This window comes from Lynx canadensis, chromosome A2, assembly GCF_007474595.2.
Source record: "Lynx canadensis isolate LIC74 chromosome A2, mLynCan4.pri.v2, whole genome shotgun sequence".
Taxonomy (NCBI): Eukaryota; Metazoa; Chordata; class Mammalia; order Carnivora; family Felidae; genus Lynx; species Lynx canadensis.
The window spans coordinates 61,287,220-61,313,738 of record NC_044304.2 but is presented as its reverse complement, the minus strand read 5'-3'; the positions used below and the strand labels follow the sequence as shown (position 1 = coordinate 61,313,738).

The 26,519-nt window shown below is 50.7% G+C and overlaps 2 protein-coding genes across 4 annotated transcripts; both read left to right on the top strand.

Annotated features, from left to right (window-relative positions):
- PURB (purine rich element binding protein B) lies at positions 1-8,368 on the top strand. The gene has a single exon (XM_030307610.1). It carries the CDS (start codon positions 1-3, stop codon positions 910-912), a length of 912 nt encoding a protein of 303 aa, XP_030163470.1. The 3' UTR covers positions 913-8,368.
- On the top strand, positions 3,777-25,386 carry LOC115508670 (histone H2A.V). Of its 3 annotated transcripts, XM_030307612.1 has the most exons (7): positions 3,777-3,782; positions 15,792-15,797; positions 20,081-20,158; positions 22,385-22,498; positions 23,198-23,311; positions 24,298-24,427; positions 25,057-25,386. In XM_030307612.1, the coding sequence occupies exons 2-7, from the start codon at positions 15,795-15,797 to the stop codon at positions 25,116-25,118; spliced, it is 501 nt and encodes a 166-aa protein (XP_030163472.1). In that variant the 5' UTR covers positions 3,777-3,782; positions 15,792-15,794; the 3' UTR covers positions 25,119-25,386. The 3 variants fall into 3 exon arrangements, with proteins under 3 accessions (XP_030163472.1, XP_030163471.1, XP_030163473.1); XM_030307611.1 differs by lacking the exon at positions 3,777-3,782 and having other exon boundaries at positions 15,747-15,797; XM_030307613.1 differs by lacking the exons at positions 3,777-3,782; positions 23,198-23,311 and having other exon boundaries at positions 15,747-15,797.
- The last annotated feature ends 1,133 nt before the right edge of the window (positions 25,387-26,519 follow it).

The window sequence follows — 26,519 nt, the reverse complement described above, 5'->3', positions numbered from 1 at the left end:
ATGGCGGACGGCGACAGCGGCAGCGAACGCGGCGGCGGGCCCGGCGGCTTCCAGCCTGCGGCCCGCGGCGGCGAGCAGGAGACGCAGGAGCTGGCCTCAAAGCGGCTGGACATCCAGAACAAGCGCTTCTACTTGGACGTGAAGCAGAACGCCAAGGGCCGCTTCCTCAAGATCGCCGAGGTGGGCGCGGGAGGCTCCAAGAGCCGCCTCACGCTGTCTATGGCGGTGGCCGCCGAGTTCCGCGACTACCTGGGCGACTTCATCGAGCACTACGCGCAGCTGGGCCCCAGCAGCCCCGAGCAGGTGGCGGCGGCGGCGGCGGGCGCTGAGGAGGGCGGCGGACCGCGGCGCGCGCTCAAGAGCGAGTTCCTGGTGCGCGAGAACCGCAAGTACTACCTGGACCTCAAGGAGAACCAGCGCGGCCGCTTCCTGCGCATCCGCCAGACGGTCAACCGCGGCGGCGGCGGCCCCGGGCCTGGCGGCCTGCAGAGCGGCCAGACCATCGCGCTGCCCGCGCAGGGCCTCATCGAGTTCCGGGACGCGCTGGCCAAGCTCATCGACGACTACGGCGGCGACGACGACGAGCTGGCGGGCGGCGCGGGCGGCGGCGCGGGGGGTCCGGGCGGCGGCCTGTACGGCGAGCTCCCGGAGGGCACCTCCATCACGGTGGACTCCAAGCGCTTCTTCTTCGACGTGGGCTGCAACAAGTACGGCGTGTTCCTGCGTGTGAGCGAGGTGAAGCCGTCCTACCGCAACGCCATCACCGTCCCCTTCAAGGCTTGGGGCAAGTTCGGGGGCGCCTTTTGCCGGTATGCGGACGAGATGAAGGAGATCCAGGAGCGGCAGCGGGACAAGCTGTACGAGCGACGCGGCGGGGACGAGTCCGAGGGCGAGGAGGTGGACGAGGACTGACGCGAAGCGCGCTTCCTCCCCGATGGGCCCCCTGCCCCACCACCGTCCCCTTGGCCGGAGAGCCCCTTTCGCCGCTCATTCCCCAGGGAGCCAGTGGAGGCGGAGCCAGGGGGGCCCCATCGGGAGAACACACAATGAAAAATTATACAGTTAATTAAGAGAAATAACCACAAAAGAACAGTCGCGAACAATTAAAAGCAGCAAAGTTCCAAGGAGCTGACAGCAATCTGAAAAAGAGGACAACCTGAGCAAAATCGTTTCGGCTTCTGTTGTTTCCACCTGAGGTTTCTGAACTTAACCAGGGTAGCCCTGGAGGGGTCAGAGCTTCACATGCCCAGGCCGTTGATGACAGCTGAATTGGTGTCACGCCTGGGTGTCCTGGCCTGACCATCTCTCCAGACCTCACTGTCATGGTGTCGATCCCTTCACATTCACTGAAATCAGCATATTGGATCTGGGTCTTCATGGAATTCTTGAGAAGGGAGAGGCCTTTATCTTTATCCGATTCTGAGAGTACAGGTTTCACGCAAAGGAACGCGGCTCCAAATAATCATGGACAGGGCAAAAGAGCAAATCAGGAAGCCACCAGGGAACGTAGAAACCCATTGGGTTCTGTCTAAAATGGCTTTGCGTGGAACCTGGACCAGTGGCTGTCTCTTTGCGGAATTGTTTTTCTGGATGCAGATGGAGTCAGACGTCAGTCCTTCAACTAGAATCTGTTACTAAAGGATTTTAAAAGTTGGCAGAATTTCTCCGAAGATCAGAGCAGTTTTACACTGGGGATTGCTGAGGCAGACGCAGGAAGAAATCTGGCATCAAGCACAAGGAGGACGGAGTGGATGGGCTGCCGCTCACTTTAGTCCACTCCAGGTCTGCAGACACCGAGGTCCTTACCCAGAGATGGTTTAGGGGTGAATGAGAGCCAGGTGCCCGTGGCTGCACCGTGCGAGGCCAGCGAATTATGGCTACTTCGGCTGTTTGGGCCACTGGTTGGCTGGATTTTAAACCGTAAAACTTGAAGATCCCTGCAAAAGGAACCATGTGGCTACGAGCCTGAGCTTTAATGGAATGTACGTCCTCCCGGGAAAGTTGGGGATAACCAAAACTGAAGTCTTCATCTACCTTCAGTTGAATCTGTGGATTTGCTCAAACACTAAAGATCCTCAGGTCCAGAATTCCAGCATCATCTATTCTTTTAAAGTAGATTTGTAAGAACTTGATCCATTGTTTCAGTACCTCACAATCGAAGTTGGCAAATGATGGATGAGTGATTCGAGCCGTGTGCCCTTCGGAAGCTGAAATCCATCTGCATGGGGATGAAGAACGTGAAAACGCTATGTCCTGGAAGCATTTTTATACCATCTTGAAATTTCCACAAACTGGCCCTTGGCCAGTTGACCCAGCTGTTTTCCAAGAATAAAAGTTGGGGTTTTCAAGGATCGCCTCTTCTATATTTTAAATGGATTTTCAGTAAAAATGATTTTTACTAATCAAGTTAATCCCACCCCATCAAAAGGTATTTCTAGAAGTGTCACAGACCTAGGTGACTTTGAATTGAACGGGAGCTAACGTTCTTTCCAAAGTTTGTAGGTCTTCCTGTGCGACACCTTCTCAACCGGGAGGCAGGTAACCCCCACCTCCATGATCTTAGTATTTTTTTTTTTAACTGCATGCCTGCCCTTTATTTGAGCTGCCTTTTAATTTATTGCGTACCCTTTTTATTATCTTATTTTGGTATTATTCAATCTATACAATCTTTTTGTATTTATTGGGAAATAAGTGATCTACAGAAAGGTCGTTTTCACGCATTGTGGCCGAGAGGGAGAGCAAGAACTGTACATAAAATTAGGCTTTTTTAAAAATTAGACTGATTCAGAATACTGTCGATCTTAGATTTTTTTTTTTAAAGTGGAAGAGCCACAAACAATGGTGCCCTTTTCAGACTATTTCTCTACTCTCATCATCCACAGTAGACTTTTTAAACAGATTTTTTTTAAAGCTTTTCCTTTTTTTAAAAAAAACTTTCTCCGTTGCAAAGAATGTTTCCTAAATTGTATGGGAGCAATAGTATTTTTGATGTTTTAATGACATCCGTATACTTGTACTGTATTTTGTACTACAAGGCAGCTGTTTTCAATAATGTCCTGCTGTATTTACCTATGTGTTTTGAGTGTTTATTTCTTTGCTGCGGAGAACAAATCCCTGCATAGTTTTGGTAAGGGCGCCGAGAAGCTGGCATGAGGTTTGCAGAAACTGTTTTGGTTTCAGACTTCAAGGCAGCGATGGAAAGTAAGGTTGCAGCTCTCAGTTCATTGCTGTGACTTTTTCCTTTTCAAACCATGTACGATTCCCATGCAGACCGACGCGTCTGCTCACTTCCGCGAGGGTTCCCGTCGCCCAGCTGCAGTGAGCCAGTTCAGTTCTGCAAGGGTGCAGCGCCTCTCCTTTCTAAGGGGCGGGTTGTCTTTTCTTTTCGTTCGGCTGAATTGCAGTCCTAGCCTTGCCTTTCTATTCTGTAGAAACGACAGGGTCTTCGCAGTCCTTCACCAGTGGCTACTAAGCTATAATTAGCTGAATAGAAAGAATGTGGAAGTGGTCTGAAGCATATAGACTATATGCCAGGAGCACTACCATATACGGCATCAGCTTTGGTTACCAGAGAAATTTTCTTAGTCATTAGACCATGTAACAGTAATATATCATATGTAAATCTTTAGATATCAATTTGAGAATCCTCCAAAAACAGGAGCAAAGAATGCATAAGCTATGTGTTGGAAAAAGTAATTTATATTAAAATTTTGACCTGCCTATGTAAGATTAAGTGGTAAATGTCATAGTGGTGGGTTTTTAAGTCTTAGCCGATCTCAGAGGTTGGTTCCTCCTGCAGGGGTGGCTCGGGGCCTCCCTCCTCCCTGCAGGAAGGTTACGGGAGGGAGGGCGTTGATTAGCTGTGGCATTTCACCGACCCTCATTCCGCTCACTGATCTGGGGCAGTAGAAAGCCTAGAAGCACGGAGGCCGTTCCTTTGATGTGCGGTGGGTCCGAGAAGGCTGTTTTGGAACTCGTTCATAAACCATGCTCATTAAGGAAAATCTTGGTTGATTCTGGCCACCACATGGCCTTACAGATGGGGAGACACCCACTTTTTTTTATCTTGTGTTTTGTCATCTCCTACGAACAGTGATTTTTAGGGCTCATTTTTTTTAACTTTGGCAAACATCCCAGCGAATCACATGTTCCATCCTGTTTCTGAGAAGCAGGGAACTAAAATCCCCTTTCAGACAATTGCTAAATCATTTCTCAAACTACTTTTGTTAGAAACGCGAGAAGTCAAATTTTAGGCACAGGATCAAGAGAGCCAAAGTCTATGACGAGATCCTACGACTCCCTTTTGGTTTCTATCGTCCCTGCTGTCGTTCAAGCAGGACGGCCATCCTCGGCAGCACAGAAAGGCCCCCGTGCACGCGCTCTGCCCAGGGCGCAATGTCCATCGGCACAGCACCCCAAATCCAAGTAGAAACCAAACGGAAAACCCAGACACCCTATGTTGCTGCGGGAGGCATGTAGATGGTATAAGGGACTGTGGCCGCGGCGCACACGCGGCCACCTGTCAAGTCACTTTCCATAACTTTACTGCAAAACGATGGAGAAGCTTCGGGTGCGGGCAGCCCGTCGCCTCCCGCCACCTCTGTTCCCTCCGTCGTTCTGCAGTAGTCGCAGGTCTTTTAAGAGACGCGAGCTTCAGTTTTCTCAAAACAAAACAATTCTCCTGTCTTATCCGAAAATGCAGGGTTGTGGGCAAAAGAGGCTGGTTATAATAATGCCCTCATATTGAGTGGTGTGAAAACGGCTGCACACTGCAGGCATCGTGGTTGCCGAGGACGCTTTGTTACGCGTGACCTTGACTGGCTCTACTGGAGGGTAGTGACCCACGCAAGGTATGGCAAGGTAACCAATCGTTGGCGTCTGCCTTGCTCTGAGGTGGATGAGCTGGAGGAGAAGCTTGAGTGTGTAAGCCGTGCACATGAGTATTCTTCACTGTAAATTGTGTTTTCGTTTTTAACCCAGTTGACGGTACTTTGTCCAATGCACAACTGATCTCTCAGTAGATATTCATTTGCAAATAGCGTGGCCTTGATCAGTGAGAGGGAAGGGGAGAAGTGACTCTGCGTGCAGGCAGGTGGTCCCTTTACCAGGGGGCCGCCTGCAACACGCTTAGTGGCGAATGCGCTTGCGGTTCGTCTCCTTTCTGACTGGGGAAAGTTCATGGTTTTGACCCTGGAGGTATGAATTCAATTGAGTTGTCTTCTATTTTTAGGAAGTATCAGAATTGCGCTGATAAGTAACAAAGTAGACTGCTTTGGTGTCCAATCTCAGGTTTTAGAATATATATAGTGGTGTGAAAACCCCACTGTTAACTCTTAAAACAATTTTAATTTAATACACCCTAAGAGTCCCACGCACGAGGCCTGCTCAGAGAGTAAGACCTCACCCGTTTTGCTCCTTTTCCACTTTGTACTTCACTTGAGAAAGTGTCGATGATTTACATTGTATATTTCCATTAGAACCCCGACATATTTCTCAAAGCTAAAGCACTTTTTGATAATGAGATACATGGGATCTTTGTGTGATGTGGGTCACGGTTTCTCAGGCTCCCTTAGATAATCTGCTTATGAATATTGTTCTGTGTAAGAAGAGTGAAAATCTTAGCTGATGTTAGAAAGTTTGTATTCTTGATCCAGAATGCGTTTTGCTAGCTTCCAATGCGCGGGAGAGTAGACAATGCTGCGTTCACGAGGTAATACGTTACTTTCCCTTAAGCCTTAAGGTAACTTTTTGTTTTTTTTCCTGTCAACAACAGCACTGAAGTTCTAGTAAGTGAATGAGATGATCAGTTTCCAGGGTTGCTTTTAGAGTACTGTAAATCAGCTAGTTGTCTTCCTAAACAGTTACCATCCCCCTTCAGTAAACTGGATGGTGGGCGTGTGGGTGGGCTGGGGAGATCGTTCGTAGAAAAAAGAAAAGAAAAAAAGAACCACGTAGAAAAAAGAAAAGAAAAAAAGAACCACGTTTACCTTAAGAAAAATACAGACACAAAGTTAAAACCGTGCATGTCAGGGCCCTGTGTGAAATTCCAGACATACATCATGTCCCCGGTTGTTAATCCAGAAAAGCAAACTCCTTGATTTTCAAGTCTGTGCCCAGAAGTTTCCAGAACTCAAGCTCGGGAACGGGGAACGGTGGGCTCCCTTCCTGTATCTCAGTTCACTCAAGTCGCTGTTCCCAGCTCTTGGGCTTAAAACATTTTCATTACTGTTATTTTGCTAACTGTGGTCCAGTTGTCAGTATGGAAATTGGACTTGGGGAAAACAAAAAAAACAATCCACTTGTACCGTGAAGACTTACTACTCTGGAGGTTTCCAGTTAACACGTGTTTCCCTGATCCAAGTAAGACTTTTATGAATGTATTGTGTATTTCCTGATGAAACAGGGAATATGCCATCAGTGTGATCACCCTTGCTCACCCCCCATCTCTTAGGTTTCATTTGAAAATCTGCCTCCTCCTTCCTCAGATTAGACATTCCGACTGGGACTGGGAAAGCTGGGTTCAGACGGCAGCAGACACCATATTGGTAGTTTCACCGCTCGGTGGGGCTTCTGATAACAGGAGGGCAGAGCTTTATTTGAAGCAAAAAAAATTTTTTTTCTCCCCCCCCCCCCCCAGAGGTGATTCTGACAAATGGTTTTTTGAAAGGGTCTGACTGTACTTGTGATTAGCATGAAGGTTTGAGTCTAGGAGCAGATGTCATTCCCTACATGTAACATGTCCGCTGATGTGGATGAGGGGGAGGGTTGGTTCTGTGTTTAGGGGTGATGAATTGTGGGGCCACCGTATCCCGAGAGAGTGGTAGATCTATCCGTGCTCCTCGTGCACGAGTATACTGTAGGCGACACGAGCCTGTCTTTTTTTTCCTGCCTTCAGTAACTTCAACAGCTAACTCAAGAAAAGTGAGTTAGACTAGACCTCATTTCCTATAGGCAGCTGTCCATCCCCAGCCTCACACTGTGTTGTAACATCAGGCGAGGTCAAGAGAACTCTGTTTGGAAACAGAATGGCAAGTAGTGGACATAACAGCAGCAGGGAGGGTCCCAAGAGAATTGAAAAAGAGGACTGTATCACTAAGCACACTTGTAGGGATTGGTTACAATTTCATTGTAAACAGCTCAGATGTGGGGCACGCACCCTTTCCTCCCAGCCCACCTGTCTTCACATCCCAAAACTCTCTGGATTTCTAGAAATTAATAGGTGCAGCAAAAGTCCAAAAACTGAAGTTGAGTCAGTACAGAGCTTACTTGTAGAGTCTGTATTTTACACGTTGTGGTCGCAGGTGAGTCTATTTGGTTGTTTTTCAGTGATTATCAATATTTGAGTAATAACTAAGAATATCGGTGCATTTGAACAGTTAGTGGGGATTTACTCTTCCTTTTGCTCCTTCATGCAAGTGTTTTTCTAGGATCACTTCTAGAAGTCCATTTGTCTTCTGATAGGTCTCCAGGTAACACTGTCCGTTCTGTAGGCACCTTCACTGCCAGTCATGATCACCAGGGGCTTCCTTAGACCCGAGTCTCCCCTCCAAAGTTGGGACTGATGTCCTACCGGTAGAGAATCTGCAGAAGTTGTTGAAATGAGTTAAAACCAAATCTTGACAGCAAGAGACGGAGCTTCCCTGATCTAGACGGACATCTAGGTATTTTATTGGGGGGATGGCTCCGGTCTCTGTGTAAATACCCACATGCTTGTGCGTTGTGCACCAAGTGTGTGTTCCTGTGTATGGATTTGTAGAACTGATTTCTGCTTCAAGAGAAGCCGCACCTTTAATTTTATAAGGTCCCCTCCACCTGTAACCCTATAAATATTTGTAAATAGAACACTAAAATCTGTAGCGTTAGGATCAATTTGGGAATATCTGCTGAGAGACCAAAAAGTTCATTTTTTTAAGTACCTTGGTTAAAGAGTAAAGATTATTCCTCTTATTTTTCAAAAGAAGAATGCACTTTAACAAACAGCTGCACGGGCGATTCTGACAAACCCGTGGAGCGCAGTGCGGTTCAGAAATCACACTTCCTGGAAACCGTTCAAAAGCAGAGTGTAGACGGGCTGCTGAGCTCACTGCCTGGAGACCGGCGACTCCGGTGCCAGTCGGTCTCCAGACAAGCAGGGCTGCTACAAAGGCGCAGCGAGAGCACAGCCAGAAGCTTCCGGCAGGCCTGTGACAGGCGGGTCCCGTATTTACCACTAACTAGCAAAACTGACAGAAAAGCAGAGAGAAAAAAAAGTGTAAGAATCCTTACTGCTGGTGTGCACTCCTTACAATAGCGGATTTTGCAAATGGAGTTTTACAGTCTATATTTAAAAATTGTATGTTTGTAACAAATAAAGTATGCAGAAAAGTGAATGACAGTCTTGTGCTGGTGTCTGATTTAAGGAATCAGGTGGGGACCGGGAGGGAAAGACCACTGACCGTCCTTGGGCTCGTAAGTGGGTCTGGAACCGGGTGCGTTGCCACCCGAAATGACCTAAAAGCCAGTGCAGCTTGCATCCCGGAGGCGGCTGGGGAGGCCCGAGCCCCTGGGTTGGCGGCGGGGCCCCCTCCTCGGTCAGCAGTCTGTGGCAAGCCAAGGCTGCAGATTAGTTTCCGCTTTGGTTCATATTCCAGACAGGCTACTACTTGCTTCCCCACCAGATTCCCAGTCCACCGGCTGCTGGGCCCTGTCCCTTCCAGTGGTGGCCAGAAGCCGCTCCCAGGTGTACCTCACTGTCCATCGTAGCTGAAGGTAAGGGGGGCGGGGAGCAGCCTTACCCCACCTTAAAGGAAAAAGACCAATGCTCAGTCCCTAGATCCCAGTCATGCTTCCTAAACCTTTGGTCTGAGGAAGCCCCTGTACACTTACCAGAGGCCCCCCCAGGAGCTTTTATCTGGGAGGCCTGGGTCAGCTGATACCCATGGTATTAGAAGTTGGATTCTCGTCCAAGCAAAAGTACACATCCCACCGGCTGCCAGCAGCGGCGCCTCAAGAAAAGGCCAGCGGGTGACAAGGTGAGGCGGGTGAGCACCAGTGTGGCGGGGAAGTGGTCTTGACCCGGATGGCCGTCTTGTTGGATGTGAGGGATGGGGTCAAGGGACTAGCAGGGCGTGTCATCCCCCAGCGCCCCGGGTTCGTCCGGATGAGTTAGAGGCCCCGGCCACGAGATGGCCCCTGCACCCACCCACACAGTGTCCCTGGGACTTGAGTCCCTGGCCGTGCCCCGCGAGCCACAGAACCGCTGGGGGAGCAGAGCACTGATGCCCAGGCACCACCCGGGATCCCTGCATCAGAGTCTCCGGGACACGCACGTGGTGTTCTGTGAGCTTTGCTCTACCTCTGTAAGTGCCCCAAGGGACCCTCCTGAGTCGGGGATGGGAACCAGTGGCCTGCGGTATCGCGGGGCAAAGAGAGAAGGTGGGTGAAGGGCCGGGAATGTCCGCTGCAGGAAAACAAAATACACCCAGGATGGCGGAGGAGGTCCCAGACTGGCTTTACCCTGTGACCCTGTGCCTCTCGACTGCCCGCAGCTCCACCCACACCCGCTCGCAGCGTCCGCAGCCCTTCCCGGGGAGGCCGGGTCCCCCGCCTTTGCCCAGGGTCCCAGGCCACTTCCCAGGAGCTGCCGCTGGTGCAAGGCCGCACTCTGACCCCTCGGGGGCGCCTCCGCGGGCGCGCAGGTGCCGCCGCCGCCCCGCGAGCTGCTTTTCGGGAACCCTGAGCTAGCTTCTGTCCCTGCCTGTGTCACACACTAACAGTGTGGCCCTGGGCAAGTATCGGACACAAAGTCGAGGCCCCGCGACAGTCTGGTGTCCAGAGAAGCCCCCTGGCGGCCGCAGCCGGAATCTTAGCGCTCGACCGACAGCGAGCCCCACGCGCTAAGCTAGCGCACCGGCTGCGGAGCACAAGGTCCGCGGCGCCCCCGGACGGGCAGCCAGAAGACTGGGGGGCTTCGGGAGACGTGGGGGAGCCAAGTCCTGCGCCCCGCTCTCCGGAGGCCAGGCCGCGAGGCCGCGCGGGGGCGCAGGAGCACCTCCCTCCTCGGGGACCAACCGCTCTACCTCAGATCCCCAGGCGCCTGTCCCCAGAGCCCAGCGGGGACGGCAGAGGCGGGAAGCCGCTGGGAACCCACTCCGCCCGTCCTCCCGCGCCGCTCTTCGCGCCCTGGGTTCCGGGAGGGCGCGAGCGCACCTGCTCCGGGCCTCCGGCAGGTGGACCGGGTGCCGAGGCTCCTCGCCCGCGCTTCCCGCTTCGGAGGCTATGGAGGGGCGCCCCTGGGGGCCGAGCGCCCCAGTCTCCGCAGCTAGGAACCAGACATCAGCCAAAGCAGCCTTCACTCCTCGCAGGCCGTATTCCCCACGCAGGAGGAAAGTTCGCGTAGACCTCGCCGGTGACCGGTGTACACTTCAGCGGGCCCAGGTACGGCCTCTAGGCTAGTCCGCGGCGGGAATGAGTCCACATCTACACCGGTTCTCTTCGCTGCGGCCCCACTCCCATGCCAGGAGCCCGCGCGTGCTCCACTGAGCCTTCCAGAACTTCGTAGGGCTCCTGCAGAAAAGCAGGCGGAGGTAGAAGGGCCGGGACACTCACCAATGCCTTCAGGGTATGGTATCTCAGAACAAAATTAAAATATTTCCCTAAAGTTAAAAAGAGAAAGGTGCCGATTTCGTTCATTTGTATCAGTGGCCAAGAAATAAAATGCTGTGGTCTTGGATCAGGCTGAGCCCCACTCAACCGGGAGCATCCGCAGCACCCTGTGTGAAAATTGGGTTTCCCTGGCGGGGACACAAATGGGCCCAGAGTCACACTGCAGGAGTGGACTGGGGCCAGACAGGTACTTCCTACCAACCCAGTGAGAGGAGCCAGTGGACTTGAAAATAGCCCGTTTATGCTATTTTATGGTTTTTGCATCCTAGGTGTCAAACTAAGAAATAGCTAAGTTAAGTAAGAAAGGGCAGTGGTCTGTTACTTGGGTGTCCATCAGGATTCCCGGGGCTGCTTCACAAGCCAGAAGCTGGGGAGGATGGACTGAAGTTGTAGGAGAGGGCTTGGCCCCCACTGGGGCCTTTTCCCGGCTTCCCTACCTTCCTACTCCCCAGACTGCCAGGAAGCCCCCCTGGACGGTCCCACCCTCAAAATTGCCCTGCCATTTGCCCATTTACTAAGCGCCTCTTAATCTGTGGGCATCTTTTTAGCGGTTATAACCTCTACACTTTCTTACACTTTGTTTTATTATAAACATTAATTCATACTCTGTTTGACACATGTGAACAGTGGAGAATCACTGTAAAGAAACAGAAATGAAATGTTCTCTCTTTCTCCAAACCCACTTCTTAAAGGTCACTACTGTTAAAGAATATAGTACCTTTTGAAAAAACTTGATAATTTAAAAACTTTTTTGAAGTTTATTTATTTTGAAAGAGAGAAAGAGAGGGGGGAGAGAGAGCACATGCAAGCAGGGGAGGGGCAGAGAGCAAGGGAGAGAATCCCAAGCAGGCTTTGCGCTGTCAGCACAGAGCCCAATGCGGGGCTCCAACTCCTGAACCGTGAGATCATGACCTGAGCTGACGTTGGACGCTCAACTGAGCCTCCCAGGCGCCCTAATTTTTTTTAAATCTCAGCAGTTAAGTGCCTACCACATTTATGTATATATTGAAAAAAGTGTTCAATGATAAAAAAAAAATCCATGTTAGGTATGTGGAATTTGAGATACAAAACAGATGAACATAGGGGAAGGGAAGGAAAAATAAGATAAAAACAGATAGGGACACAAACAGTAAGAGACTCTTAAATACAGAGAACTGTTGCTGGGAGGACGTGGGGGGGATAGGCTAGATGGGTGAGGTGCACCTGTTGGGATGAGCACTGGGTGTTGTGTGTAAGTGATGAATCACTGCATTCTATTCCTGCAATCGTTATTACACTACATGTCAACTAACTGGGATTTAAATTAACACGTTATTATTACGTTGTGCCACCAAGCCAACAGCCCCCATGCAGAAATGGAATTGAAAACTAATGTTTCATTACTTTAGGCTTGATTCAGACTCAGGCAAATGCATCCTCCCTGGTGGTAAAACAAAACATTTTGAGCCTCTGAAGTTGAGAGAAAAGTGTCTCTATTTCGTGAACTCTGATAAATGGAGAGATTGCTGCATTTCTGATCCATTTCATATTTCCTTTCAGGCAAACAACTTGCGTTTCCAAGTAAGTCATTAAATGAAGGAATGCTCACCCTGGGGGATCTAGTTGCCCTTCGATTTTGATTTCGTGTTATGAGACTCTTGTACAGTTTAGGAACATGAACATTTTTTGTTTTTTTGTTTGTTTTTGTGTTTGTTTGTTTGTGTTTGTGTTTGATTCTGTGACATACAGTGTTTCCCCGACCGTAACAACAGGTAGCAAAAGTAGTTGCTTCCTACCTTTAAGCTTTGGCTTGGAGCTCAGAGCGAGCCTTGATGAATATATACATTGTGTCCCTAGAATGCACACACAGTTCAGAATACAAAGGCAGGCTCCCCACCCTCAAGAATAAATAATGCAAGAAGAACGCACGTTAGGTTCTCAGGAAGACAGGCAGACGGCAGTCCTCCAAGGCCAGGAGAGCTGCTGTCAGCAATGTGGAATGTTCTAGTGCGGCAGCTGCTATTCCCTGGCTATGAAAACCCAGCTGGGGATATCACTCAGGCTAGTGACTCATCAGGGCAGGAGGGGTCTCATTTGTCTGCCCAGCTGACACCACACCTTTTGGGGGTGGGGGTGCTACAAACTTGCTTTGGATGTACGTGCTTCACTCTGCCAAACCCTCTGGCAGCTCAGGTGTTCTCTTGTGGATGGGACCCAGGATGAAACAAGTCTGTGGGGAACTCACTGCTGTGTTTCTGCACTGCACCTGCCAGTGAGCCTTTGGAGGCTACACTTGGCGGGAGCCAGCTCTTGCTTCCCCTAAAAGCTGTTCTCACCCACCCGCCAAGGGCCAGGGCCTGACATCGAATCAAGGGCACATTCTAGAGCAGGGCTGTGGGCACAGTCATTCTTACGGTCATTAAGCCCACAGTGGACCTTGCCAAGCACCCGCCAAGGCCACACCCCAGGCCTTCCCAGGAGAATTTGGCTGTCCTTTCCAAGAGTGGCCAAAAGAAGACTTCTTGATAATATTTTGGAGAGTATCTCCATGTTAAAGTGAATTTAAGATTGAACACAGGGGTAAAACTCCTGGAATCTGTGTAGTAATCATGTAATCATGAAGGCTTTCTACTCGAGAGGCTAAAACACGGTCATTTCCCTGGCAACATTGGGGAAATGGATGTCTGGTATAGGAGGACCCTGTCCGTGTAAATGTATTGTTGACTCAAAAAATTACAATTTTGCAAAGAAGAGCCATTGTGTGGAGTCAGGTGTCCCAGGAAACAGACTTGGACGTGGGGATTTGCCTTCATGGGGTTCACTGTGGGTGGCTCCTGGTGACATTGCTATGAGAAAATGAAGAAAGCAGCATTAAACAGAATGGTGATGTTGAACAGCAATGCAGTTCAAGCGGGTCGGTGTCAATCACACAGCAGACTCTGAAATGGAAAGGCTCTTCAGAGTCGAGTCAGAGTAAGGCAAAAGAGCCGGGCACCATTACCCCACACCCACTGGTGGCTGGTGACTGGCTGCCCCCACAGCACTGATCCCTGGGCCATGCTGTTCCCTCTGGCCAAGCACAATTCCCTAGAAGACTGCTGAGCAGCGACCAGTCAACACTCAGCTGCTGATGCAAAGGTGCCTCTGTGACTGTGTGTGAAGCTTATTCTCAAATTGTAGGGCACACAGATCCCCTGGGGGGCCTGATGGGCCCACCCACAGTTTCCCACTCAGTGGGTGTGGGTTGGGCATCAGAACCTGCACTTGCAACAATTCCAGGGGACCCCAATGCTGCTGTGTAGGAACCACACTTTGAGAACCATATACTGTTATCTGACCAGGTTAAATCCTGCAGGTTGAATAACCCGACATGTGTGGTAGTTTATCACTTGTAGATGCTAATTCCTACAGTTCCCTGGTTAGGCTGGTCTTTGTGAGCCCATGCCACCCGCTCTGCAGCCCTGGTTCACTGGAAACCAGACTTGATTCGCTGACACACGTCCTTTATAAAATTGGTAATAGGCAGGTTCTTTTTACAAATGCGGTAAAGTTCCCACCTGATTTTCTTCTGTCTGTGGGCCTCAATCTCCATCCAGTTCTCCCAGCTCTAAACAGGATGCAGAGATGGGGAGGCGGATCACTACTGTTTGTGATGAGCGCCAGTGTCTGTCACCCTAACTGCACTGTCCTCCACTCTGAATCAAGGACTTGAGAGCCGAGGGGCGACGGAATGAACTGGCGGTTAAGAAGTGACCCAAGTGACCGTGTATCGGACATGACCCCGTGCTAGGAACAGGACGCTTCCTCCTAGGTTGCTGAATGAGCGCTCACCCCAACGCTGCGCGGTGGGCACTCTTGCGGGCAGATTTAATGACCACACAGGCGTGGGCATACGCGGTGCCCTGCGCGGACCACGCAGCCAGGGAGCGAGGGCTTGGGGTCAGGCGTCCCCACGGGACGCACCGCCCGAGCCAGCGCTCAGAGCTGCGCGAGTTTGCGTTCCCCCCGTTCCCCCCGGCGTGTTGGAAGGCCAGGGTCTGCAGGTGAGCGCTGGGGGTGGGGGTGGGGGAACGGCCAAGATCTCAGTTGAGCTCGGAGAGCAAGGGAGTCACCGAGGGCGCAGGGAGAACCGGGGTCTGCAGGTAAGCGCTGTGGGTGGGCCGGGGGCGCGGGGAGGGCGCCCGGGCGCGGCGGGAACCTGCTCTGGAGCTGGACTCGGGGTTGCAGGGTGCTCTCCTCTCCGCCACCCCCGCCCGCACCGGGACCACCCGGACTTCATGAGGAAGCCCCCACGGGAATCTGTGGGGTCCCGACCGGCGGTGCGGGCGCTCCCCCTCCCCTCCGCTTGCCCCACGTCCCTGCCCTGCGCGCACGCACGAACCCCGGGCGGGAGCGCCGGGAAGAGGGCGCCTGCGGCTTCGGAGAGGGCGGCGAGGGGACAAAGGCTGATGCCGGACGCGGGAGAAGGAAAAGACAGGAACATCCCTGCGGGGCCCGTCCTGAGAAGGTCGACCGCTTCCCCTAGTCTCGGCGCTTGGACGCCCCTGAGAGCCACAGGATCGCGAGAAGGCGCGCGCGCGGGCGACGCCCACCGCCACTTCCGCCCAGAACGCAACTCAGAGACTACTCCCCGCAGAGAACGCGCGGGAAAGCGGCCACCACCTCCAGTCACCCCACACATTGGCTAACCCCGCTGTCGTTCCCGGCAACCCGCCTCCCCTGCTCGCGGGCAAGGTTCTCATTGGCTGAGTTCTGCCAGCCGTCCGTCCTCATTGGTCCGCCCCTCCATTCATCCGGCCCGAGCCTTGGAGACAGGCGGAGAGCGGCGCGTGGCCCCGCCCCCGCTCGCACGAAGGGCGGTCCTTGTCGGGGCTGGAGGCCCCGCCCCCGTGGGCCGTGTGCAAAAACAAACAGCCGTTAGGGAGGTGGTGCCGGGGGCGGGGCCGGACTAGAAGGGGGCGTGCGATTGGGCGGCCGCCGGGGTTCAAATTAGCAAGGAGAGCGGGGATTGGTCGGGGCGGCGCGAAGCGGGTACTGGTTATTGTCCGGGCTCCGGCGGCGGCGGCGGCGGCGGCGGCGGCGGCGGCGGCGGCGGTCGGTGCTGCGGAGCGGCGGCTCGGCGGCGGCTCGGCGGCGGCTCGGCGGGAGCGAGGGCGGGAGCGGCCGAGACCATGGTGAGGGCAGCGACCGGCCGGGCGGTGGCGAGTGGCGCTACCTGTTGAGGCTGCGCGGTGCCGCCTAGCCCGCTGTGGCGCCGGCGTGGAGCGCAGGGAGAGGGCCCTGCGGCCGGCCTGCGTCCCGGGCGGGTGGGCGCTCCCCGTGTCCCCCGGCGCGGTGCCTCAGACCTGCGTCCCTCCACCAAGCCGCTAAAATTACGGGTTGACCGCGGGATCTAAAAATAGCGGCGGCGGAGACTTGTCAGCTAGTTGTTGGGATGCTGACGTCGGGGCTCCGGGAGCAGGTGCCCTGCTGGAAGGAGACCCGGTGTCCGGCAGGGAGGGACCCCCGTCCGGCGCTCCCTCGTTCTCCGGAGCGCGGACCCCAAGCCGATGCTCCCTCGGTCCCCGGGACGCGGACCACAGGCCGGGCCCCTTCCTCCCCGAGACGCGGACCCCCGACAGGTGTCCCTTATGCCCCCGGGACGCGGACCCCCGACATGTGCCCCCTCCCTTCCCGGGATGCGGACCCCGGCCGGTGACCCCTCCGCCCCCGGGATGCGGACCCGCGGCAGCTGCGGGGGGTGGACGTGCCCAATTCGGGGCCGAATAGTCCGCTGGCTTCTCGAGTGCGAGCTGACCCGGGCGGAGCGCCGGGCAACTTGGTGGCTGGCGTCCGGAAGGTGACCGCGGCCCCCACACCTGGCAGAGTCATGACGTCTGTTGTTCTTAAAACCGTGATTTCACGCCTGCCTCCTTAAAAAGCAAATCAGACAGTAAACAGGATGGATTGGACACAGGCTGAAGTTGCCTATGAAGAGTCAATTCGGGCTTTTGCGGTTTGGTGGCTTTGGATTGGTAACTAGTTCTTATTTCCTGATTCGGCCCTGGAGGCACGGTGATTGTGATTTTAGATTCCTGCGCCTGTTGAAAGGTTTTTACATTTTATTCCGGGACAGATAGAGCTGAAACAATTTCTGTACTTGAGGAAGAAGTGGGAATGTGTTATGTAAGCCAAATTCAGAAATCAAAAAATTCTACAAAAACCTTTTTATCGTATATCAGTGTGATCAGAAATTATTAAAACATACAAGGCATCCTGTAGAAACCTAGAGCTTCTCAGTCCCCTCTGTTAAACTTAAATCACTGTCTCCTGCTAAACTGCTAAATGTGAAAAACATAGGAATTTGTTCTTAAACTTTTTTCCTGCTTCTAATACGTGCCAAGACCTGTATTTTTTTTTTTTTTATGTCGTTCCGGGAAATAAACATTAAATCACCTGAGGCGTGCAGTTGGGGGGGACTATGTGCAGTTGATTTTTTTTTTAGCTTAAAAATTTTAAGAAAAACATTATAAAGGGGATATGCCATTTCATTGCTTATCCTCTGCTTCGAAAATGTAGATCCTTGAACAGCTTGCCCGTCTTGTAAACCAGTTTTTTTTTTTTTTAAACAGGGAAGCCATAATAGACTTAAATGGTAAAATTAAACAGTCCAAAGAAAACAGTAGTTTCTCTCTCAAGTCAGATTCTTGGTATTCCCCCGCGCCCCCGCCAGAGGCAAATAGCTTTTCTAACGTATTGTGTGTTCTTCTGGAAATCTGTGTGCACACATACTCTGCGTAGAAGACCCCATGTTTATGTAAGGAAAAGCTCCCTGCACTGGTACATACTTTGCCTTTTCCACTTAAGAGTTTTGTGGGTGTTTATGACACATATGTTTGTCTCATTTGTTGAAATGGCTGCATAATATTTTCCTTTTTTTATGTGAAAGAATTTTTAATGTTTATTTTTTTAATTTTTTATTTTTTTTAACGTTTTATTTTTATTTTTGAGAGACAGTGTGTGTGGAGGAGGGGCAGAGAGAGGGAGACACAGAATCCAAAGCAGGCTCCAGGCTCTGAGCTGTCAGCACAGTGTCCAACGCGGGGCTTGAACCCACAAACCCCGAGATCATGACCTGAGCGGAAGTCAGACGCTTAACTGACTAAGCCACCCAGGCGCCCGTTGAGTATTTTTTTTTTTAATGTTTATTTATTTATTTTGAGAGAGAGAGAATCCCAGGCAGGCTCCGTGCTCAGCACAGGTTCATGGGGCTTGAACCCATGAACCATGAGCCAAAATCAAAAGTTGGAGGTCCAGCCGAACCACCCAGGCATCCAGCAGGTTTGGTTTACTTTTCATTCATTGATTGACCTTACCAACAAAAAATGATTTTATTCAGGAATAAAAGAGAATTGCAATGTGGGAAAAACAAGCTGTGAGCAAAACCGTAGGCAAGTCCTGGTAGGATTACTTTTTGTTTTTCTTGTTTTAAACCTCAACCAGCCAAGTATTTATCTATCTATCTATCAGTCAATATGAGAGAATACTAACACACACACACACACACACACACACACACATACACACACACGAGGGGTGGGTGGGGGAAGGGCAGAGAGAATCCTAAGCGGGCTCTGCACGGTCAGTGCAGAGCCCAGCATGAGGCTCAGTCTCACAAACTGAGATCATGACCTGAGCCAAAAATCAAGAGCAGGACGTTTAATTGACTGAGTCACCCAGGTGCTCCTATTTAATTAGTTATTTGAGACAGAGTGAGTACAGTTGAGGGAGGGGGAGAGAGAGATAGAGACCCAAGTAAGCTTCATGCTCAGAGCAGAGCCCCCCACTTGGGGCTTGATCCCATGACCCTGGGAGCTGAAATCAAGAGTTGGCCCCTTCCCCCTGCCCATCCCTTGCTTACGTACTTCCTCTCAAAAATAAACATATTTTTAAAAATTAAGAGAAAAAAAAGTTGCTCCCTCAACTGACTGACCCACTCAGGTGCCTGAGGTTTTTTTTTTTTTTTTTAACTATCTATTGATAGTAGGATTTGTTTAACCCTTTTAGTGTAAGTGGTTCTTTTTTTTAAATATACATACTAAAACTTGCCATTTTAGCCATCTTTAATGTGCAATTACTGATGTTAAGGACATTCAACACTGTTATGCAGCTGTCACTGCCAGTCACCTCCAAAACTTCTTCCCAAAGTGAGTAACTCTCCATTCCAACCCTGTCTCCAGTCTCCTGCAACTACCATTGTACTTTCTCCCCCTCTGATTTTTTTTTTTAAATTTTTTAATGTTTGTCTATTCTTGAGAGAGTGAGACAGAGCGTGAGCGGGAAAAGGGCAAAGTGAGAGAGGGACACAGAATTCAAAGCAGGTTCCAGGCTCTGAGTTGTCAGCACAGACAGAGCCCGATGTGGGGCTGCAACTCCCCAGCTGGGAGATCATGACCTGGGCCGAAGTCACCGCTTAACGACTGAGCCCCCCCAGCTGCCCCCCCACTTCTGATTTTTGACTAGGTACCTCATATAAGAGGAATCCTACAACATGTGTCCTTTTGGGATTGGTTTATTTCACTTAGCATCACATCTTCAGTTTATCTGGCATAGGGCGTACCACAATTTCCTTTATATAGCCGAATGCTGTTCCATGGTGTGTGTACACCCCCTTTTGTTGATCATTAGTTCCTCAGTAGGCCCTGGAGCCCTTTCTGTCCTGAGGCTGTTGTGGACTTGCCTGTGTGTTGCTGCATTGAGTCCTCTGCCGGTTTCAGTTCTTTGGGTAGAGACCCCAAAGTGCAGTTGGTGGGCCGGATGTTAATTCTGCGTTTAATTTTTGGGTTTCTTCTAAGGTGCTTTTTTCTCTCCCAAAAGAGCTAACTTCTTTTTTTTTTTTCTTAAGTTTCTACAGTTTTTTTTTTAATGCTTATTTATTTTTGAGAGAGAGAAAGTGTGGTGGGAGAGGGAAGGAAAGAGGGACAGGATCCCAAGCAGGCTCCACACTGACAGCAGAGAGCCCGCCATGGGGCTCGAACTCACGAACCATGAGATCAGGACCTGAACTGAAGTCAGAAGCTTAACCGACTGAGCTTACCCGGGCTCCCCGATATGTTAACATTTTTAAAAATCACTACGTTATGAAATATTTCCAGCATGAAAGTTATGTTTACTTGATGAAGATTCTTCGGTGTGAAATTCAAGAAAAATAGGCAAACTTATAGAAAACTCAATTTAAATAAGAATTTAAGGTTTGACATCATATTTACATAAGTTAGTAAATAATGATATAACACATGTATATTTGAAATTGAAGAAAGGGATCACTTATAAATGTATATTTTTTAACTACCTGAAGTAAAAGTGGAGAAAATTGTTTCCCAAATGTTTTTGAAATAGCATTTTCGAGTCTTCATCTGGAGGTTTTTTGTTTTGTTTTTTTTGTTTTTTTTTTTTTTTTCTTTTCTCTTTCACTTAGGCTGGAGGCAAAGCCGGAAAGGACAGCGGGAAGGCCAAGGCTAAGGCAGTGTCTCGCTCGCAGAGAGCTGGGCTCCAGGTAATTGATGCCGTCATAATTCACGACTGGGTTATTTTCTTCATTGTTGTAATTTAGAACCCATAAATGTTTCATTACTTGCAAAATTATACTTGTACCGCTGACCTTTTAATGAGAGTGAGTGGTCAAAAATTAAAATCCCAATGCAACAGTCTTTTAATTTGGATTCTTCCAAATGAGAACAAGTTATGAAGCGGTGTTAAATGAGCTCTTAAAATCTGTTATTTCTAGATTATAATTATGTTCCTGTTTTTGTTATAAATTGGCCCCCATGAAAGTAAGTATGCCGTGATTTGTCTTCCGGGGATGGTCCGCGCCATGTGTGTTCACCCTGAGGCAGACAGAGCTTGGGGGAGGACCGGGCAGTGCACCTGTCCCCTGGATGTCTCCCCTTGAGCTTCCTTCAGTTTGAGCCAGAGTGATACGCTTGAAACACTAAATACTTTCAAACTTCACGCATTTGAGTTGTTGCAACTTTGATCCACAAACTCCAGTGGTTCTGAATGAGTGAGAACCGCTCCTACCTAGAGGAGGAGACTTTGAAACAGGACGGTTTGCAGGCCAGACTGTAAGGTTTGGGTTTTCTTCTTGGCGGTGGCGGGGAGCCACTGAACTTTGTGGAGCAGGAGAGTGACGTGAGCCAGGGGCACCGAGGGGAGGGGGAGGGAACTCCCCCTAGAGGGTGACTAGCTGGGCTCTCCCTGAGCATTGCCGGGGGCAGGGGCGTCAGTGACCAACAGTGACCCTTGTCCGCGAGAGGGCAGGTGATGAGGGCAGGTGACGGAGGCTGTGCCGCGCTTTAGGACTGAGGTAGGCACACCTAAACCCCGTGCAGCAGAAGGAATAGAAGGCACATGTGCCTCCCGAGAATGGACAGGGAGGCACAGGGGTTCTATAAGGCTTAGAAGCACAGCATCAGAGGAGTTTATGTTGTAGCAAGAATGCGTCAGGAGAGAAGTTGAAGGTGAGTCATTTGAAGTTCCACCAAAACATTCTCAGGAAAATGTCTCCAAGTTGTAGATTTGAGTCCCCTTTCCAAGAGGAGTGATGAAAAGAATTACAAAGTTGAGATCACATGTGTAAATTTGGGAGCTCGTGCCGCAGTGAGTCTGGTCACAGAGGACAAGAGGGGAACGGGGGGCCTTGGGCGGACCCCACATGCAGCCTGGGAGTCCCGGGAAGGCTGGGGACCGGCCCGAGGGCACAGAGAGGCTCGAGTCCTTGAGGATTGGATCTAGAAATGGCTACTGGATTTGGCAGTTAAAGTGCCACCACCTACCTTTAAGAGCAATGGCAAAAGCCAAGGTTGGGTTAGAATAGAACAGGTGACAGGACTTGGGGTGCCTGGGTGGCTCAATCGGTTGAGCATCTGATTTCAGCTCAGGTCATGATCTCGCAGTTTGCGAGTTTGAGCCCCGCATGAGGCTCTGTGCTGACAGCCTGGAGCCTGCTTCGGATTCTGTGTCTCCCTCTCTCTCTGCCCCTCCCCTACTCGTGCTCTGTCTCTCTCTCTCTCTCTCTCTCTCAAAAATAAACATTACAAAAAAATTGAAAAAAAAAAAACAGGTGACAGGACAGTTAGGTGTCCGGGATTTGCTTTTAAGTTTTGCCTTTGGAAAGGAAAGCGAGGAACCGGCTGGAGTGGGGTTGTTTGCTGTGAGGCTCAGAGGACAGGTGCAGGGGGGAAGGCTTGGGGGTGGGGGTTGAGCTGTTGTGGTGCTGGCGTGGCGAAGGGTCACAGAAAGTGCGTGAGAAGGGGGCCATGGGGGCGACATGCCTGAGGACACATTGGAGAAAGTTCTGTCCTGGGAGAGTCCCCAGGAGTGTTAGCATAGCTGTCAGCCGCAGGGAGGGAGCCGGGAGCTGGCCACCCCACCCCCACCCCCAGGCTGCGAGGCTGCCGCCGAGGGGTCAAGGGTCAAGTCTGGCACCAGCACACACCTGGCCCCTCCTTGGGCTGTGCTGTGCCGGCTGCCCGTCTTCAGAAGCTAGTTCCTCAGACCCCCCCCCCCCCCCCCCCCCCCCCGCACCGGGTCTCTCCCCAGGAGGGCAGAGGTGGGACCTCTAGGCCCTTACTGCGACACACAGGTGCTAGCAACCATTCCTTGTTAAGTGGGTCTGACTTCTCTGATCCGTGCGAGTTCACGGTCCGCTCCGCCTTTGGTCTCGCTCGGTAGCGCGCTGGTAAGGCCGCGGTGCCTCCCACCTGGATGCTCTGTCTTTCAGTTTCCCGTGGGCCGCATCCACAGACACTTGAAGACCCGCACCACGAGCCACGGGAGGGTCGGCGCCACGGCCGCGGTGTACAGCGCCGCGATCCTGGAGTACCTCACGGCCGAGGTCAGTCGTGCGTGGTCCCGGCAGGTGCGCCGGGTGCGGAGTGGCAGAGCCCACGGGGGAGGGGGCGCCTCCTCGGCACCCAGCCCGGTGGCACCCAGCCCCGTGTGGGAAGGACCTTGATGCGCTCATGCTGAGTTAAGGCAGGGTCCGTAGCCCCACGTCTGCGGGAGGTGATGGGTGTCTGGTGCCTGCGGTACTCCGCTACTAAGGAAACGAACCCTCAGCGGGAGGTTTGTGAACTGAAATCATGATCTCTTCGTGAAGATGGGGTGGGGGGGGCAGAGTTTGCCAGGGTGATGTACATTACACATCCATTCTGATGGTGGAATTTGGTGGAAGAGCAGACGAACCCTCTTCTCTGCGTGGTTGCCTGCGTAGACTGACTGCCAAGACTGCGTAGTCTTGGCCAGTGTGACATTGCAGGAAGATGGGCTGATTGGGTGAAATTCTTAACACCTGGGTGATGGACCAGCCTCTTGTAAGGAGAACCCCCTGAAGACTGCGACCGCCCCCCATCCCTGCACTATCCGCCCCAGTCAGGGCAGGATGAGTAGCAAGCAGGTCAGGCGGTTAGAAACAGAGGGAAGTTCTTCCCCGCAATCGTGTGGTGGGGACCCGGACTGAAAGGTGGGAGTTTGGGGTGTGTGTGAATTGTTAATGCCGTCATCTCATTAACTTCATCTGGTCCCTGCACTCCAGGCGGTTTCTACGGTGTTAGGTCCTGAGACAGGGACACGGGGCCTCCCCCCACCCCACCTTCTCCTTCAGCCTTACACCAGTTTGTGTTTGGTGAGCAGCAGACTTTTCAGGAAGGTACACGTTTCATTCATCACGTGGAGGCATATTCTTCTGACTCAGAATGTTCCAGGTCTCATCCAGACTCCCATTTTCTTTATTCCCAGGAACTTTGAGTACAAGTTTTTAGGTTAAGATTAGACCATGAGCATTTATGTAAGCAGTCAACATATTTTCAGGTATTTGTGTTTGGGGCGTTAGTCATAGTAGGATGCAAAGAAAATACTGAAATCTAAAGTCAGTAGCTTCATACTAGGGTCACTTGGAGCTTCCAAAAGATACTGGTGCCCAGATGGGTCAGAGTCTTGGGAGGAAGAAGCAGGGGTCCCCGCTGCTTCTGACATACACGGGGACTTCCCACCGCTCTGTTTAAGCGAGGCTCTGTGGAGTTTTTTTTTTGTAGGACTTCCATCAAAGGTTTTATAATGCCAGTATATAGTCTGTAGAGGCAAAACAAAACAAATTAGAAATGCAGTTTTTATGGCCAGCTGGGACTTTGGAATTGTTTTAGTTGAAAATTCCCATTCTAGAATAAAGGGCTTCTAGTATATTGCCTCTAGATTAGGGACCCAGTGATGTTAAAAACTCTGAATAAGAAATTATTTTTTAAACTTTTCTACAAGTACTAAGAAATAAGTTCCGTCCATTAAGGGCTGGACAAAAATCGACTACGGGGCCATACTGAAATCACGATTTTCCTCGATGTTCGCATTTGGAATCTTGGCTAGGGAAATAGTGTTATCCCTTGCCCTTCTTTCTGGAGAAGTGGGCTCTTGCTCAGGGGTCTAGCTCTCCTGCAGAAAATGAATATAAGAGACCCTAGCGAAGTAACAAGATTCCTATGAAAGCATCAGAAATGTGAAAAAGAAACCCGCATTACCGGCTCATATGCATTGCGTGTCTTCTGTGCAGATACCGTACAGGTCTGTGTAGCTATAACTGCAGGTCTGCGCTGAGCCTCACGCGCTTGAGCCTCTGATGCACCGTCTCACGGTGCTTTGCAGGTGCTGGAGCTGGCGGGTAACGCCTCCAAGGACCTCAAGGTAAAGCGGATCACCCCGCGCCACCTGCAGCTCGCAATCCGCGGCGATGAAGAGTTGGACTCCCTCATCAAGGCAACCATCGCTGGGGGTGGTACGTAGGATCCCCACTCCCGCCCACTGGCTGTTGGCCGTTCTGACATCATTCGATCAGTGACCCTAGAACTCATACAGACCTCGACTCCAGGATTCCAGGACTCCAGGGGTGTTGAGTCTGTTACGCTACAGTAAAGGCTCCTTTACATTCTGATCCCAATAAATGCTATGGCCAGATACAGCACTGCTTTAGTTTGGCACATTCCTTGTCTAAATCTCATAAATGATTCTTAAAACCTGGGGTTTTAAATATTTCCCATACCCTTGTAGCGGTGTCTTAAAGATGATCCTGAGAACCTGCTCTGTGTGATGCCCTTGAAAGTCAGGGCTGAGGTGATTGAGTGAGTCAGGGTCAGTGAAGGTGAAATGAACACCTGAATCCCTTCCGGGTCACCTTCGGAGAAGCTCTTGAAAGCTATGCTTCCTCTTCCCCAAAGTCCATAAAAGCGGTGTTTTATGTAGTTTTAGGGGGGTTCCCAGACCTCAAGAGAGGGAGGCCTTGGCGTGGGTGGGTGTGTGAAGAGGGCCATCGGCAGACTTCATGTCTGGGGAGTTGCTCTCCGGGGAGGCCCCGAAGTGGAGAGAGCGCCCGTGGAGAGTCGTTCATATGTTTCCGTTCCCTTCCAGGTGTGATCCCGCACATCCACAAGTCTCTGATCGGAAAGAAGGGACAGCAGAAAACCGCGTAGAGCATTGTTTTAACCAGCCCCTTCCTCCCGTCATTGTACTGTAACCGAGACAGAAGAAATAATGGGGACATGGGGGGTTTTTAAAAGAGGCAGATGGAAAAGCTTAGACAATTACTGTAGACACGATAAGAGACATTTGTACGTTCTTAGGCTCAAAGTTTGATAAAGTACCTTTCCAAGCGGCAGCGCTTGTGTGGTGATTGGCTAGGTTTCTCCCGTTGTGTTTTATACAAAAACGGAATTGATAAACCATTTTTTACAAAAAGAATTGGTCTCAAAACTGTTCTGTTCGTGACGTGTTGGAAATATTTTGCTCATACTTTGAAATTTTTTAGATTTCAAATCGGTTATTCTATATTCAGGATAATCTGAGAACAAATTGGGAATCTAGATTTACCAGGATTGATACCATATCACCGTGTGCTACCATATAGTAGGTGCCATCCACTTGTGGTACAAACCGTCGTGTTACATACCCCAAAAGAAGGAAAAACGGCCAAGTAAACCGTGGGGCGCCATCAGCTGTGGGACGCTCCCCGATCCAGAGATGCCGGAATAGGAAAACGCATGCGTTTAGGATTAATGACCTAGGGTAGTGGACCACTGAGCACTTACCATGGCAGGCCCTGAACTGAGTGCCTTAGTGATCCAGACTTTACTCCCCCCGCTTTTAAAGATGCAGAAACCGAGGTGCCCAGAAGTTACTTGCTGGAAGACATTTATCTAGTAGGTAGGACTCGCAGGGCTGGGAGACAGGCCTCGATTCGGCGAACTCCGGAGCCCACACTCTTACCTGGATCAAAGTTCAGTCTATAAGTTTTCTGCTTTTACTTAAACCTCCAGCTTTTAGTGGTCTTCTGTTGACATAGTAACATCCAGCAGTTGGTGCCCTATTTAAAAAAATATTTTACTTTGTCAGCTTTTAAGTAACTTGTAAGGTTTAATGTACCAACTAATAGTCCGTCACAAACTGTCTTTTTCCGCTTAGAAGTCTTCGTTAAAAAAAGATCTTTCAATGTTTTATAATCTAGCTCTATCAAAACAAAGCTCTCATTTTAAAAAAACTTATTTTATTATGGAAATTTTCAAAAATACAGAACAATAAAGAAAAGAGTATAACGAACCCCCGTGTACTTACCCTCCACCTTCCAACAACCCTCCTGCGGTCAGTGTTGTTTCACCTGTCGGCTCCCTGGTGGGTTGGTTTGAATCCTGTTTCAGGCATGACTTCCTGCCTTATATCTATACTTAAGTGTGAGTCTCTAAAGATGGGGCATAATCGCAATCTTAAAACAGCATTTAATGTTTTATTTTTTAAGATTTTTTTTAAACTTTATTTGGCGGGGGAGGGACACAGAGAAAGAGGGAGACAGAACCCAAGCAGGTTACAAGCTGTCCGTG

What these genes read in the sequence shown, in the direction of transcription:
- LOC115508670 (XM_030307612.1), top strand. An exon ending in TGGAGTACCTCACGGCCGAG is followed by an intron (nt 22,499 to 23,197) that starts GTCAGTCGTGCG and finishes CCTGCACTCCAG; the next exon opens with GCGGTTTCTACGGTGTTAGG. An exon ending in GCAGCAGACTTTTCAGGAAG is followed by an intron (nt 23,312 to 24,297) that starts GTACACGTTTCA and finishes GGTGCTTTGCAG; the next exon opens with GTGCTGGAGCTGGCGGGTAA.
- PURB (XM_030307610.1), top strand. Translation starts at nt 1, where the DNA reads ATGGCGGACGGCGACAGCGGCAGCGAACGCGGCGGCGGGCCCGGCGGC.